The sequence below is a fragment of the Synchiropus splendidus genome, chromosome 18, assembly GCF_027744825.2.
Source record: "Synchiropus splendidus isolate RoL2022-P1 chromosome 18, RoL_Sspl_1.0, whole genome shotgun sequence".
In the NCBI taxonomy this organism is placed as follows: Eukaryota; Metazoa; Chordata; class Actinopteri; order Syngnathiformes; family Callionymidae; genus Synchiropus; species Synchiropus splendidus.
The window spans coordinates 10,696,597-10,708,713 of NC_071351.1; the positions used below are offsets into that span (position 1 = coordinate 10,696,597).

The following is a 12,117-nucleotide window of genomic DNA, read 5'->3' on the forward strand; positions in this document are numbered from 1 at the left end:
AATACATATTTTTTAAATACAAAAACACTGAGAAATTAAATAGTTACAACAAAAAAAGTTGTCCTGCATATACCACGTAAGATGGCATCCCATAATGCTATATAACCTCAATGACAGAGTGGTTTATGGAGAGAGCTGAAGGGCGAGGAAGCTTCTTCGAATCAATCTCAAGTGTTTTCATGGAAAGAAATCCCATTGCAATCCTCAGCTTATTTCGCCTCATCATAAAAAGGTTTGATGCCAGTGTTATCTCATCATAAATGACTGTGTGTGACCCAGAAGCTTTGTTTCACTGTCAAGGACCTTCCAAAATAGACTTCTAAGTCATCTAGTGATGGGAAACCTCCAGCTGTCCAGCTGCATCAGCAGCAGTCGTCCACTGAGTTTTTAATTTCCTCACTACAGACGTTCAATTGTGATCGCAGCAACCTGTCTCTGCTCTTTTGTTCGTTCATTTTTTGACAGATAAATATGTGGCTAAATTGATTTTTAGCTTGAAATTGTTGCCAAAAATGTGACTTATCTGCAGCATAAATACAGACGTGTGTTTATGTAAAATAATTACTGAATTTTGATTCTCCATTTTTTATTTATTTTATTATTGTTGTCGATAACAGCTGACTGCTTTTGGACGGAGAGATTAAGCCATTTTAAAATGTAGAAAACAATACTTGACCAGGGTGGTCTTCCAGGGACTGCCATCCCGCAGAGGGGCCATGATAACTGTCCCGATAGTCTGGCACTCTGGTTCATACCACTCTTATTTATGGAAGAAAAAAATCTTGTGATTCGTCTTCATAATGATCAGGCTCTTAATATGACATTACGGGATGTACACGTTTGTTATCTACAGCTCCGTGTTTTATCCCCATCTTGTGGCTGAATAATGTAATAGCCTCAAGAATGAATAAATAAATAAAATAAAAACACCACGGACGATTTAATCTGCAACTTCTCCAAAAACAAATCATATGAATCCAATGAAATGTTTGAAGCTGATGTCAGTGGCAAGCTCAAATACAGAAGTGTTTCGGACAAATATTTTCAGACGGACTTCCTCCCGATGAAGTTATCAAAACAAGAATAACACAAAGTGATCACAGAAAATATATTTAGTTACTTCAAACTCAAGGTTCAAACTTCATGACATTTGTAGTACCCTACTGCTCACACGAGCAGTTTCATTCAATCCAGTGTTAGCACTGAGCTAATTTACATTGTTAAAACAAAAAATCCCACAGTATTATAAATATATTACTCCACACTTCACCCCAGACAAAATGACCATGTTCAAGTCTTCTAGCAACCAGGGAACAATTAAAAAAAAAAATAGAATCCCTCTTTATGCAAAGGTGTGTCCTCAAAGGGTTAAAAGGAACTGTGCAATGTTTGTACATCTGTTTCTATTATTTTTAGAAGCCAGAGAAAACTTGGAAGATGAATGACTTCCATATTAGAAGCATGAAAGCAGTACGTTAAACAACAACCTCAGAGCTACTCTCTTTTTCCAGATGACAAAAGTCCAGCTGTCTGGCGACTGACAGCAGCAGAAGTCTGACCATAGGTCTACGTTTTGTACACCTGGTGGTTTCCTCCGGCAGCGCTGGGAGGGATAGCGGCGCTGGCTGCTCCCTGCTGGACATCCACGAAGCCCATTCTCTGCCTCCTCTTCCTTTGCTCTGTCATCTGCAGCAAGTTACAGGTGACAGTTATTATACAGACTTAACATAAAACAGGTGTCTATCTATCTATCGATTTAAAACCCATATCAGTGCAGTTTTGCCGGTGAGTGAGTGACACCGTCTCCAAATATATGTGTCGCCGCACCTGCTCTTTCAGCTCGTTCAGCTGTGTGGTCAAGGTGAGCACCACCTTCATCGTTGAAGCCAGCTTATCCTGCAACATCCTCATTTCGTTCTGCTCTCCGTCACCGTCGGTCACCACCAGGGACATGGCCTGCATCCTCGGGAACCAGTCTAGATTGTTGTTCTGAGGGGAAAAAGAGATTCTCTGGTAAAAAGCGCTGACTCAAGAGGTGGATTCTTCTCACAAACACCAAGCACCTTGATCATGTGAGCGACATAACTCTCAGGACCGGTGTAGTCGGTCTTGTTCTTCTCTCGGACCAGTACGATGAAGTACAAGTAATTCCAAATGTTGTGCTCCAGTTTGATGTGCTCTTCAAATGAAACCGTCTTGTTGTCAAATTTATCTCTCTCCAAACCTGTGCAACGACAAAGACATCATGGAAGGGAGGCTTTCAACACAGGCCGAGCAATTAAAGGAAGACCTACCACAAATAAAACAAGTTGTTTTCAGGATTTCCTCCTTCTTTTGTTTTTCACTTCTCAAGTCGGCAAAAGTGTCGATAATGACACCAAAGATCAAGTTGAGGACGATGATGATGACAATGAAGTAGAACAGCAAATCATACACAACTCTGGCTGGGAACAATGGCTCCTGCACACATGACAAAGTTCAAGGTAAACACAGACCAAGCAAACTATCTCTAAAGTATCTTTTTTGGAAGCATGAAAAGATTTCACACAACATTAATCACTTAGTTTTTCCTGGGAGTAAATATTACATTACATTTTTGGAAGGTTTGCGGAGAACATCACCAACTCCTCCGCCGTTCCTCAGGCCATGATTCAACACCGTCACAATACACATCAGCAACGTGTCGCACGCTCTCTCTGTGTTGGCCTCCTCTGCGATACAAATAAAAAATATTCATTTAGTCATAAAAATATTATTTGATGTTGGTTTAAGTCTCACCTTCATCTTCTGTGTCCGCCATGACACCGGTCTCAGCTGTGCAGCTCACTTTGTCTGCAGAACAGGAGTTGAGGAAGTCCTGAGATGCTTCACTCGGCTGAGGAGCTAAGAATATAAAAAATTAAAAATAAATTTAAAAAAAGAATTACATTGTGTAGGACATAGTAAGCTACATTAGCTGTGAGCGTGCAGTTGACAGATTAATACTTTAAGGACAAAGTCGAGGTGACACTGTAGACATACAAACTATACAGGATAATGTGTGTGATAATAGTGAAGAAATTATGTACTGGACTGAAGTTCAAATTAAAATTCAAGTCTGCCCTTTCTTTGAGAGTGGGATATAATTTAATTCACTGGGCATCAAACCCCAGTTAATGCTGAGCTGCAACTTTGACTTTTACCTTGTGCAATTTGTGCCAGCGGATCGACCTCCATGATGAAATCCTCTTTGAGGCAGAGGAATCCGACGATGGAGAAGAGGTAGACGAGGATGAGGGCGAGCAGAGCCGTCAGCAGAATGGAGCGACCGTTCCGGGTCACACTCTTAATCACATTAAAGAGGGTCTCCTCCCGATAGATCAGATCAAAGAGCTGCAGATGAAGAACTAGATTAACAAGACAAGCAAATGAAAACAAAACGTCTTGACTCACCAGGATGCTGTAGAAAAGCTCATGGACAAACAGTCCCAGAGTGGAGGTTAGGGCATAACCCAGATGGTACAGAAACTCCACATCCATCACCATGGCCTTATATCCCATAATGAAGGTCCCATTGTTTCCAACAAAACTTACAACGAAGACGATTTTATTTATAAGCTGAGGAGACATAAACAAACAAGCATGTTAACTGGAAGAAAAAAGATTTCTAATTTTATTTAAGAACAGAAGCTTGGTTGTCGTACATTGAGTGTTCCAAGCACGATGAGAGTGTTTCCTATGCCAAAGTGATAGATGGACCTCAGTATCAAGGCCAGGGTCAGTGGCTGGAGGCCATAACGCTGCGAGAACAAACCCAGCACTGACAGGCCAGTTAGGATCCAGAACAGCATCAGCAGCATTGAGTCATCTATTGCTCCAGCTGGAAATGGAGGAGATGATTCAAAGAAGTTAAAGAAGAAACGTCATGGTCGCTCTGTTGTGCATTCATCACTAGCTGACACTCTGATTCACCTTGTCCTGATGCATACGGGTAGAAGAAAGCTATGATGAGGTTGATGAAGACAGCCAGGTTGAAGGAAATGGTTCCCCACAGAGTCATCCTCCTGGAGAACCAGTACAGCACTGGCATACCTGCAACACGGTAAAACCTTTAGAGCCCCAGTCAGATAAAACTAGTAAATAATGGTTGTTTTCTTACTCCTGAGCTTTTTCTGCCACTCCATCTCTCCATGGAGGAAAGAGGTTTGCTCAAAGAAATGAGTGACCTTTGACCCCTGCTCATCCTGCTCTGTAGTGTTAAAGACGCGACACTTGGATTCTTCGGTCAGGAACTCACAGATGGGGTGAACAGGAAACACGATCTGCTCCATGCTGCGATCATCTCGCACTATCTGCATCATCATGACATCATCAGGCAGCTGTTCAAACTGGCAGCTGGAGTCTCATCCTTGCTATAACAAATACCTCAATTTGAGACGTAAGCTGGTCATAATACTCGAGCGGGTCCTGTTCCAAAACATCTGCTGGAGCAGTGGACTTCAACATCTGGGACAGCGGGCGATTGTTCAGGTTCAACTGCGAAATAGAAGACTGCGTTCATCCTGCTCCAATAAAATATGTCACCCGAAATAAAATAAATCGAAAACATCAAGGGTAAAAGGCTCATGTTGGTTGTTTGAGCACAAATCAAAATAAAACCTTTGATTGGAGCAGTAGATGTTTACCATTGAGGATATGCCTTCATCTCCTTCTTTATTCTTTTTAGGTGGTTTCAGAAGGTTGTGCAGTGCCTTGTTGTGTCGCGCCAACTAGAAAACCAACAGCATGACATGACTTGAAGGAAGTGAGGAAGGTTGGATCATGACAGAGAAGCTTTTCTGTACCTGCTGAGCCAGGATGTATATGTTGTGTGCCACCTCACGAGGAGAGACCTCTCCACCTTCACATTCATTCTCTTGGTTGTACAACTTCTTTATCACCTCCACCTGAAAACCAAAATTGTTTTCATCAGGTGTAGCAAATCACAGGCTCTGTAACTAACAAATCATTCATTTTTATCAGCCTTAAGTCCAAATAGAGATCTTTAGACATCCTAAAGGGTAGGCTGACTGACCAGCTCTCGAGGTCGGAGGTTAAACAGAATCCTCTCTGCGTTCTCACTGTCATGACGACTCTCCATCAGCGCCAAGAGCAGCTTGGAAGCATTGTCCTAGAAACAACAAGGACAAACCAGAATCAAGTGAGTTTAGAAAAGTAAGTCAGGCTCAGTGTGTGGCAAACTACCTTCAGCTGAAGCACCATCTCCATTTGGTAGCGGCAGAGCGGACTTATGTCATTCAAGATCAGAGCCGTTATAATGTCAATACCATTGCACTCATGTGTCACAATGCATGTCTGAAATGAAAACATAACATGAAGTTATTAAGTTAAGAACTTATTAGGGTTTTTCTCCCAGGAAAATGCGTGATCACCTGGTTCTCCTGACAGGGGCCCTGGCAGTACTCAGTCAAGGTCTCCAGGGTCTGAGTGATGAGGTGGACGTTTGATTCATTGATGTAGAGGCCAAGGAGACCCAACCCGCCAGTGGTGCTTCCACACATGATGTCAAGGAACTGCAGAGTCTCACACACCAGGTTGTAGTTGGTCTTGTTGTTCTGACAACGCAGAAAGTTCTGGAACAAGAATGAAAGTTTGAGTTGGCAAAAAGGTTAGAGGCAAAACCACCAAATGACGTACCTGCAGGTCCTGGTTGTGGTTCTCACAAAGCAGCTGCAGAAACCTCAGGATTGGCTTCATCATGGTGACTGCTGGACCCATCTCTGTGTCAATCTCTCTTTGTTCAGACTCTGGCTGGGCCGGGTGGGATGAGGGTCCTGATACCGGGGCAATGGACGGACCCGGGACCAATAACTGGTGACCACCTGTGCCGTTTAGAACCAAAGCCGCAGACGCACCTTGACAAGAGGTCAAGATCTCAGTCATCAATCGGTCCTCCCACTGAACACTCTGATAATGAATATTCTCGCCTCACCACTCTCCAGCTCTTTCTCATTGGCCTTGTGAGTCATCTCTCCTACGTTCACAGACACTGTAGCTTTGATGTCAGTCTGTGCTTCTTTCATACGGTCATCCAGCACCTTGAAGAACTTCTCTGACTTGTTGTCGCCCATCATTAGCTTATAGAAGGAGTTCTACAAAATATGTTTAATAATTATGGTGTGAAAAATGTGCAGTATTTTTACACCATACATGACAAGTAATAGTATTACATTCTCTACATTACATTTATTTCCAGAAATTACAAATACAGAATTATTTTGGTCAGGCAGTAAATTAAGTGAAGAGTTTTCTCACTTACAGAACACCATTATCTCTAATGATTTTCAAGATTTGAAATGGTGATATCAAAGTTGAATATTTTGTAGAAAACACTCTGGTGCCTAAAGGTTTTACATATCACTGTGCAACATTAGTCTCCACTGTATTTAATTATTTACACCGTTTTGTGAGCCATAATACTTGGAAGAAAATTGACAAGCTCATAAAGTTGTTCTGTGTACATGAGCAACTGCTTAAACGGAGCATCCCAAGTTACCTGAATCTCTGTGTTTCCTCCCTCCAGCAAACATATAGCCAACTGAATACTCTCCTGGAAGATTTTGTCAGTCTTTGTGCTCATCACTAGATCTGTGAACAGCTTTGTTGCTCCTTCTTTGTCCAGGCGACACTGAACTGCTGCCACGGCCGCCCAGTCACGCTCCTGCTCGCCTCCTGACACACAGTCATACACAATCTACACTGTATTCAACATATGACTGTAAAGTGTAGAGGAAAGAGAAACTCACCAGCTGCGCCAAGCTCAGCCAGATCGTTTTTAGGGCTGTTTTTCTTGTTTGGGTAGAGGTAGTTCTGAAGCAAAACTTTCCGAAGACTGATTCCCTGAAGGTTTGAGAGGATTTTGTGAGTGCCTGAACACAAATGGTCAGCCTAATTTTAGAACGCTAGACTGACCTTGTCATCAAAATCCAAAGTTCGTATCAACATCTCTTGAAGTGTTCTCAACACTTTGATGCACAACTTTTCTTCTGAAGACATTAACGCCTTGGTGTGCTGAATCAACCTGCACACAAACACATTTAGCATTTTACAGACTCATGAACTCACTAGCAAAACAACGAGAGAGTTTGTAAAATATGTTGAGCTTTTCTTACTTGCAGATGAAGCCTCCCGACTCGCACCTCTGTCGGGCATCAGTCCCTTCTAAGAACAGCAACTCGGGCTGATGAAGTACGTCCACCAGTACCGACAGCTCTGCATTCACGAGGGGCTTCAGACGTTCCTCCAGTGTGTTGATGATGTCCTGAGAGATGCACAATTAATATTTTAACTGTGTTGGGTGAAATCTTGAAATTATGGTGAATGATTAGTCACTTAAAAACGTCTACTGTATGTTAAAAACCACATGTGGACAGCAGATGGCAGTAGCGTTCCGCAACTGGCTTACAGCACGTGCATTAAATGTGAGCAAGAACTTTGTTGACACTCACGCTGCAGAAGCTCTCAATTGACGGTGAGAGTCAATCAGTCAGCAGATTTGTGAGTCCAGATGCTGATTCTGAACACTGTCAAAATGTCATAATCTAATCTTCATTCCATTATCAATGTTAAATAAAAATTTCAACGAGGTATTTTGCTAGAAGACTAACTGATAAACCAAAGACTCACATAAGTTCCTTAGCTGGGTTCATGGCGTACCTGCAATTTCTCGATGATGTTCTTGTAGTCCCAGGGGTTGCTGGGAGCAATGGGTCGAGTGGAACGTGTAGAGGACTTGTAGTTGGGGTTGGAGCGGGATAGCATGTTGAGAGCCGAACTTGACAACATCGAACTGATTTGAGCCTCCAGATCCAGAGGAATGGCGATGGAGCGACTTTTAGCTAGAGACAATGAAACAGATACTTATTGAGCTGCTCAAATGTTGATGGTCCAACTTGAGGAATCACCTGTCATAGCCAATGTCTTGATGCAGGTCTCTACTTGACCCCTGTGTTGCTGCTGCAGCCAGGGGCAGTCCAGTAGTCTGACGGACGACTGGAGCAGCTGTGTGACGATGGTGTGATGGCTCTGAGGAAGATAAGTAGAGCAGTTTTCTTCATGACTCTGTGGCTGGAGTAAGGAGAGTAATTTGCTCTGACAGTTACCTGAAGAGAGGTGCTGTTCTCAGAGAAAGGAGAGCTGAAGAAGGCATTGATGGTGTCAAACACAACATTGATGATGTACTTCTCCAGGATTGGATCTGACAGCCGCTTGTCTCTTTTATTACAGACCTGCAAAAAGATATGGGTTCATATGAGGAACTGAGCATGCCGAAATAAAAACTCCACCATGAGTGGATTTCTCTTACTCTGGCCATGTCAGCGGTGAAGTCTTCAAACAGCTTCCAAATGTGGTTGGATGTGTAGATTTCTTTCATCTCCACTTCAGTGTCCACGTAGCAGTGATTGACAAAGTTCACATATGCAATTTTGACCTTGAAAAATCAAGCATGTGACATCATAGGTCTTTCAAGGAGTTTCAGAGTTTCCTCCAAACTGCACAGTGTCAGGATGCAAAGGCTGAAAATGAGCCCAGTCCAAACTCACCTCTGTGATGCAGTCGTCATGTGTCACAACTCGAACCACATCTTCAAGAGGCAGCAGCGAAGTGCACTTGATCTCTGTGTAAACGTTCTTCCCTTCAGCACAGGCTGCCAACAACTCAACCAGAGATATGTGATACCTGCAAGAGAATTTTTAGTCCTTGGATTAGTTACATTTACACAGTAAAGTTAACAGGAGTGGGGTTCTGTTGTACAATTCCTACATCAAGTAGAGGAGATACCTTTTGCAGGTATCCCCTCTCATTTTTATTTGATTAATATATTTCCAATGAAATACTGCAGTTGTACTGCAGCTGCAGTTTTACCTGAGTGGACTGTTCTCTGCAACTCCTTCCCTGCTCTCCGCCATCAACTCCAGCATGGTGTTAAAGGAAGCTTTGTCATTATAGAAGACGACAACGTCCTCACCCGCATTAGTTAACTTCAAAAAGAAACATAGTGTTATAACAGGGAACTAAACATAGAATAGGGTTAGGGTCTGTTCTCCCACCTCGGTCATGATCATGTCCTGACACTTCTTCACATACTTTCCCTCAGCCTTAATGATGGTGTGGAGAAAGTTGAGGTACTGAACATGGCGGCCATGTGTGGCCAGGCAGTGGATGAAGTGTTGGAGGACACTTTCAGAGATCTCAGTGCAGAGCTGGTAGTTGTTGCTGAAGATGTATTGCACCGTCTCAGCCTCTAGAAGCTACAGAGATATAAAAAGGTTCATGTGAATGTGAAGCAAAACAGTATCAGAGTATTGGTTTTCAAGTGTCATACCCCAGGATTTAGGAAAAGGTTGAGACTCTTGTGCAGCAGAGCCTGGTTCTCCTGGTTCCCCATGCAAAACTTCTGGAGGAACAGGTGAGTGAACTTGATGATCTCCTGCATCTTCACGTCATTCTGCAGAAACAGAAACGAGAACATTTTTACTTATATATTTGGCTTTAAATTATGTCAGAATTACTGTGAGGAACTGTGGAGTTCAAAAGAGTTTTTCATACCTGGTCATAGGACACTTGCAGCAGATCCAACATGACTTTATGTGCTCCCATGTTTTTCAGCAACCGTTGCTGCTTCTTCCAAACTCCACTGCTGCACATTTTATTCAACCTCTCCAGGATCTGCAGCACAGACGTGATGGTCAAAGTCATTGTTCGATGTGACAGTAAAATCATTATCAAGAATAAGTCCCCTATGTGCTACGCTACTAGGCTTAACTTAAATTGGGGCCAGTGACAATCAAACTAACCATTAACAATCATGCCTCATTATTCTGAAACTTGCCGACACTGTTGTGTTTGAAAATGCAATGCAATATTGGATCCTTGTCTAAGTAACCATCTCATTAACCAATAGTGAGCCAAACGCTTTTAGTGAACAAGAAAAACAGCACTTGTATAACTCCTCATTTCCAATTCAAAAATGCCACCTTGAGCAGGACTGACTCTACTCTCTGTCGAATTCCATGTTTATACCCCATTTTTAGACAGGCTCAAAAGGTACATGTGCAAAAATGAAAGAGTGAGAATGCCACCTGTGTTGGTACAGCGATCTGGACCTCAAAGTGTCTGGTCAGTACCAACCATTTTCAGCAACAGAGACCAACAGCGTGAACTTATAAGATCATTCTGAAGAAGAGTTACAGTGATCGCTGTGTTTTACATTTAGTTCCTGATTTGTATCTCTCAACTTCAGGATATGAGTTGCATGTCTGTACTACTGTGCAAGTGTGGCATGGATGACTCATGAGTTTCACCAAATTATTATTACCCTCCTGTCAGTCTCACCACATTTGCCAGGAGCACTGCGTTACTATAATCAGAAGGACGAACCAGGTTCACAATGTATTGCTGAAACTCTGGTAAGTTCCACAGAGGCTGAACCCATTTTTCTGTGTGACCAAAACACACCTTATCATGGTTTTTAAGTTTCCATGTTTCATCATAGTTGGGCTGACTAAGACACGTGATTCAGTGACGCTACAGGTACTTGACTTTCCAATACATTTGGCCAGAGCAGACTGGAAGCAGAATTAGGTCATATGGGTGCTGTACAATGACAACTTGCTGTAACCAGTGTGTGTGTGTGAAGAAGAATACCATACGTGCAGCTGAATAATACCATTTGGTTTGATAATATCTAAACATTAAACAAACACAAAAAACAGCATGATACATTCCTGGTTGATACTTACGTTTGCATTCTTTTAAATAGCTATTGAGCCAAGAATCTGTGAAACTTAAGTGAAATCTTCCTTTATAGAGAATGGTCTTTCCTTTAAGTCAATGTTTACACAGTAAGGACACTGTTTTTGTGGTCAAATTGAAGATGCACTAGAAGCAACAAGATTACGCTGCTGGAGGAATTTCTGTCTTAAAAAGTAGTTATTTTCATTTTAGTCTCTTAATATTAATCATAAGCGGAACAAACCAGAAACATTGACAAGTCGAAGACAAGAATGCCGCAAACAAACCCCTATAAATGAAAAATAATTATTAAAAAAAACAAAAAAACATTGATTGGCAGGCGATCTTAAGGACGTGCAGGACAGCAACCATACAGCAATGAGCACTCAACACCAAAGAAGTGAAGGAGGAGAAAATAATAAACAGTTCTAACCTCTTTGACATTCTGGTAGTTCTCGTTGCTCTTCTCCTGTTTGTCCTTCTTGGGTGTGCTGTCCTCTAAAGCCCCCTGGAGGATGCAGAGGGTAAAACGGCATGTGCATGTCTACTTGGGCAACTCTTACTCATCATCATTTATTTCTCCTATATTTTTAAAACATGTTAAAAATCACATAGCGGATGCTTAATCCAGGTGCTTAATAGTTACACTGCCTCAGTGGTTTTGATCAATTTAAGGATGCGTTTTCAAGTTGATGAAGCATCACAATTTTAGGTCTGGATTCGGGTGAGTTGTTGATATATTGTAGCAACGAGAACAGTGCAAATTGATCCGTTCCAAAAACTCAAATCTAACAAATCTTCCCTCATCAATTTTCATAAGTGACTCACACGTCACACGTCACACCTCAAACAGCCACATCTTACTTGGCTGTTTCCATGCAATACAGGGAGATAAAATTACAAAATAGGTCCGGCATGAATACACCAAACTCACCTTCCATCACTAAATCACCTTTAAAATAACAAAAAAAAAGACAAAATACCTGGCCAGAGTTGGTCGGTGTGATCAGTGCAGACTTTCTGCTGCACTGAGTGTCTTTTACAGAAGCGTATCAGAAGAGAGGACGTTGTGACATGCAGTAAAGGTATCCAAATCCAAGCCCAGTAGAATGTAGTTACACCTCCGCCAGTGAAGACACAAGCAAGCCCCACACCAGTAGTACACAAGTTCAAAAACCAAGATGCAAAGCTTAACAATACCTCAGCCGTTTCACCTACTGTTCTCACTGTTACTTGACGTATGATAATTTAAGTGTTAGCTGGTTCATTTGTTGAGAATCCAAAGCTAGCTATTGAGCAAGTGGGTGCATTAGTATGCAAGAGAAATTCCATGATTAGTTAAAT

The 12,117-nt window shown here is 42.1% G+C and overlaps 1 protein-coding gene across 2 annotated transcripts in view; it reads right to left on the bottom strand.

The window, feature by feature from the left end:
- Positions 1-616: 616 nt before the first annotated feature.
- The window catches only part of itpr3 (inositol 1,4,5-trisphosphate receptor, type 3), a 28,673-nt gene continuing 17,172 nt past the window's right edge, over positions 617-12,117 (bottom strand). For both annotated transcript variants that reach the window (XM_053849075.1, XM_053849074.1), the window contains 33 exons: positions 11,207-11,281; positions 9,589-9,708; positions 9,365-9,487; positions 9,090-9,290; positions 8,905-9,020; positions 8,583-8,718; positions 8,345-8,470; positions 8,142-8,267; positions 7,944-8,064; positions 7,696-7,877; positions 7,152-7,300; positions 6,952-7,060; positions 6,786-6,879; positions 6,536-6,711; positions 5,972-6,131; positions 5,677-5,894; positions 5,412-5,612; positions 5,224-5,334; positions 5,054-5,149; positions 4,824-4,925; positions 4,665-4,748; positions 4,405-4,515; positions 4,139-4,331; positions 3,952-4,071; positions 3,684-3,859; positions 3,433-3,597; positions 3,183-3,372; positions 2,779-2,883; positions 2,593-2,711; positions 2,295-2,460; positions 2,064-2,224; positions 1,828-1,989; positions 617-1,686 (listed from right to left, as the gene is read on the bottom strand). In XM_053849075.1, the coding sequence (XP_053705050.1) occupies positions 1,567-1,686; positions 1,828-1,989; positions 2,064-2,224; positions 2,295-2,460; positions 2,593-2,711; positions 2,779-2,883; positions 3,183-3,372; positions 3,433-3,597; positions 3,684-3,859; positions 3,952-4,071; positions 4,139-4,331; positions 4,405-4,515; positions 4,665-4,748; positions 4,824-4,925; positions 5,054-5,149; positions 5,224-5,334; positions 5,412-5,612; positions 5,677-5,894; positions 5,972-6,131; positions 6,536-6,711; positions 6,786-6,879; positions 6,952-7,060; positions 7,152-7,300; positions 7,696-7,877; positions 7,944-8,064; positions 8,142-8,267; positions 8,345-8,470; positions 8,583-8,718; positions 8,905-9,020; positions 9,090-9,290; positions 9,365-9,487; positions 9,589-9,708; positions 11,207-11,281 (4,614 nt within the window). In that variant the 3' untranslated portion in view covers positions 617-1,566. The remainder of the gene's footprint in view (positions 1,687-1,827; positions 1,990-2,063; positions 2,225-2,294; positions 2,461-2,592; positions 2,712-2,778; positions 2,884-3,182; positions 3,373-3,432; positions 3,598-3,683; positions 3,860-3,951; positions 4,072-4,138; positions 4,332-4,404; positions 4,516-4,664; positions 4,749-4,823; positions 4,926-5,053; positions 5,150-5,223; positions 5,335-5,411; positions 5,613-5,676; positions 5,895-5,971; positions 6,132-6,535; positions 6,712-6,785; positions 6,880-6,951; positions 7,061-7,151; positions 7,301-7,695; positions 7,878-7,943; positions 8,065-8,141; positions 8,268-8,344; positions 8,471-8,582; positions 8,719-8,904; positions 9,021-9,089; positions 9,291-9,364; positions 9,488-9,588; positions 9,709-11,206; positions 11,282-12,117) is intronic.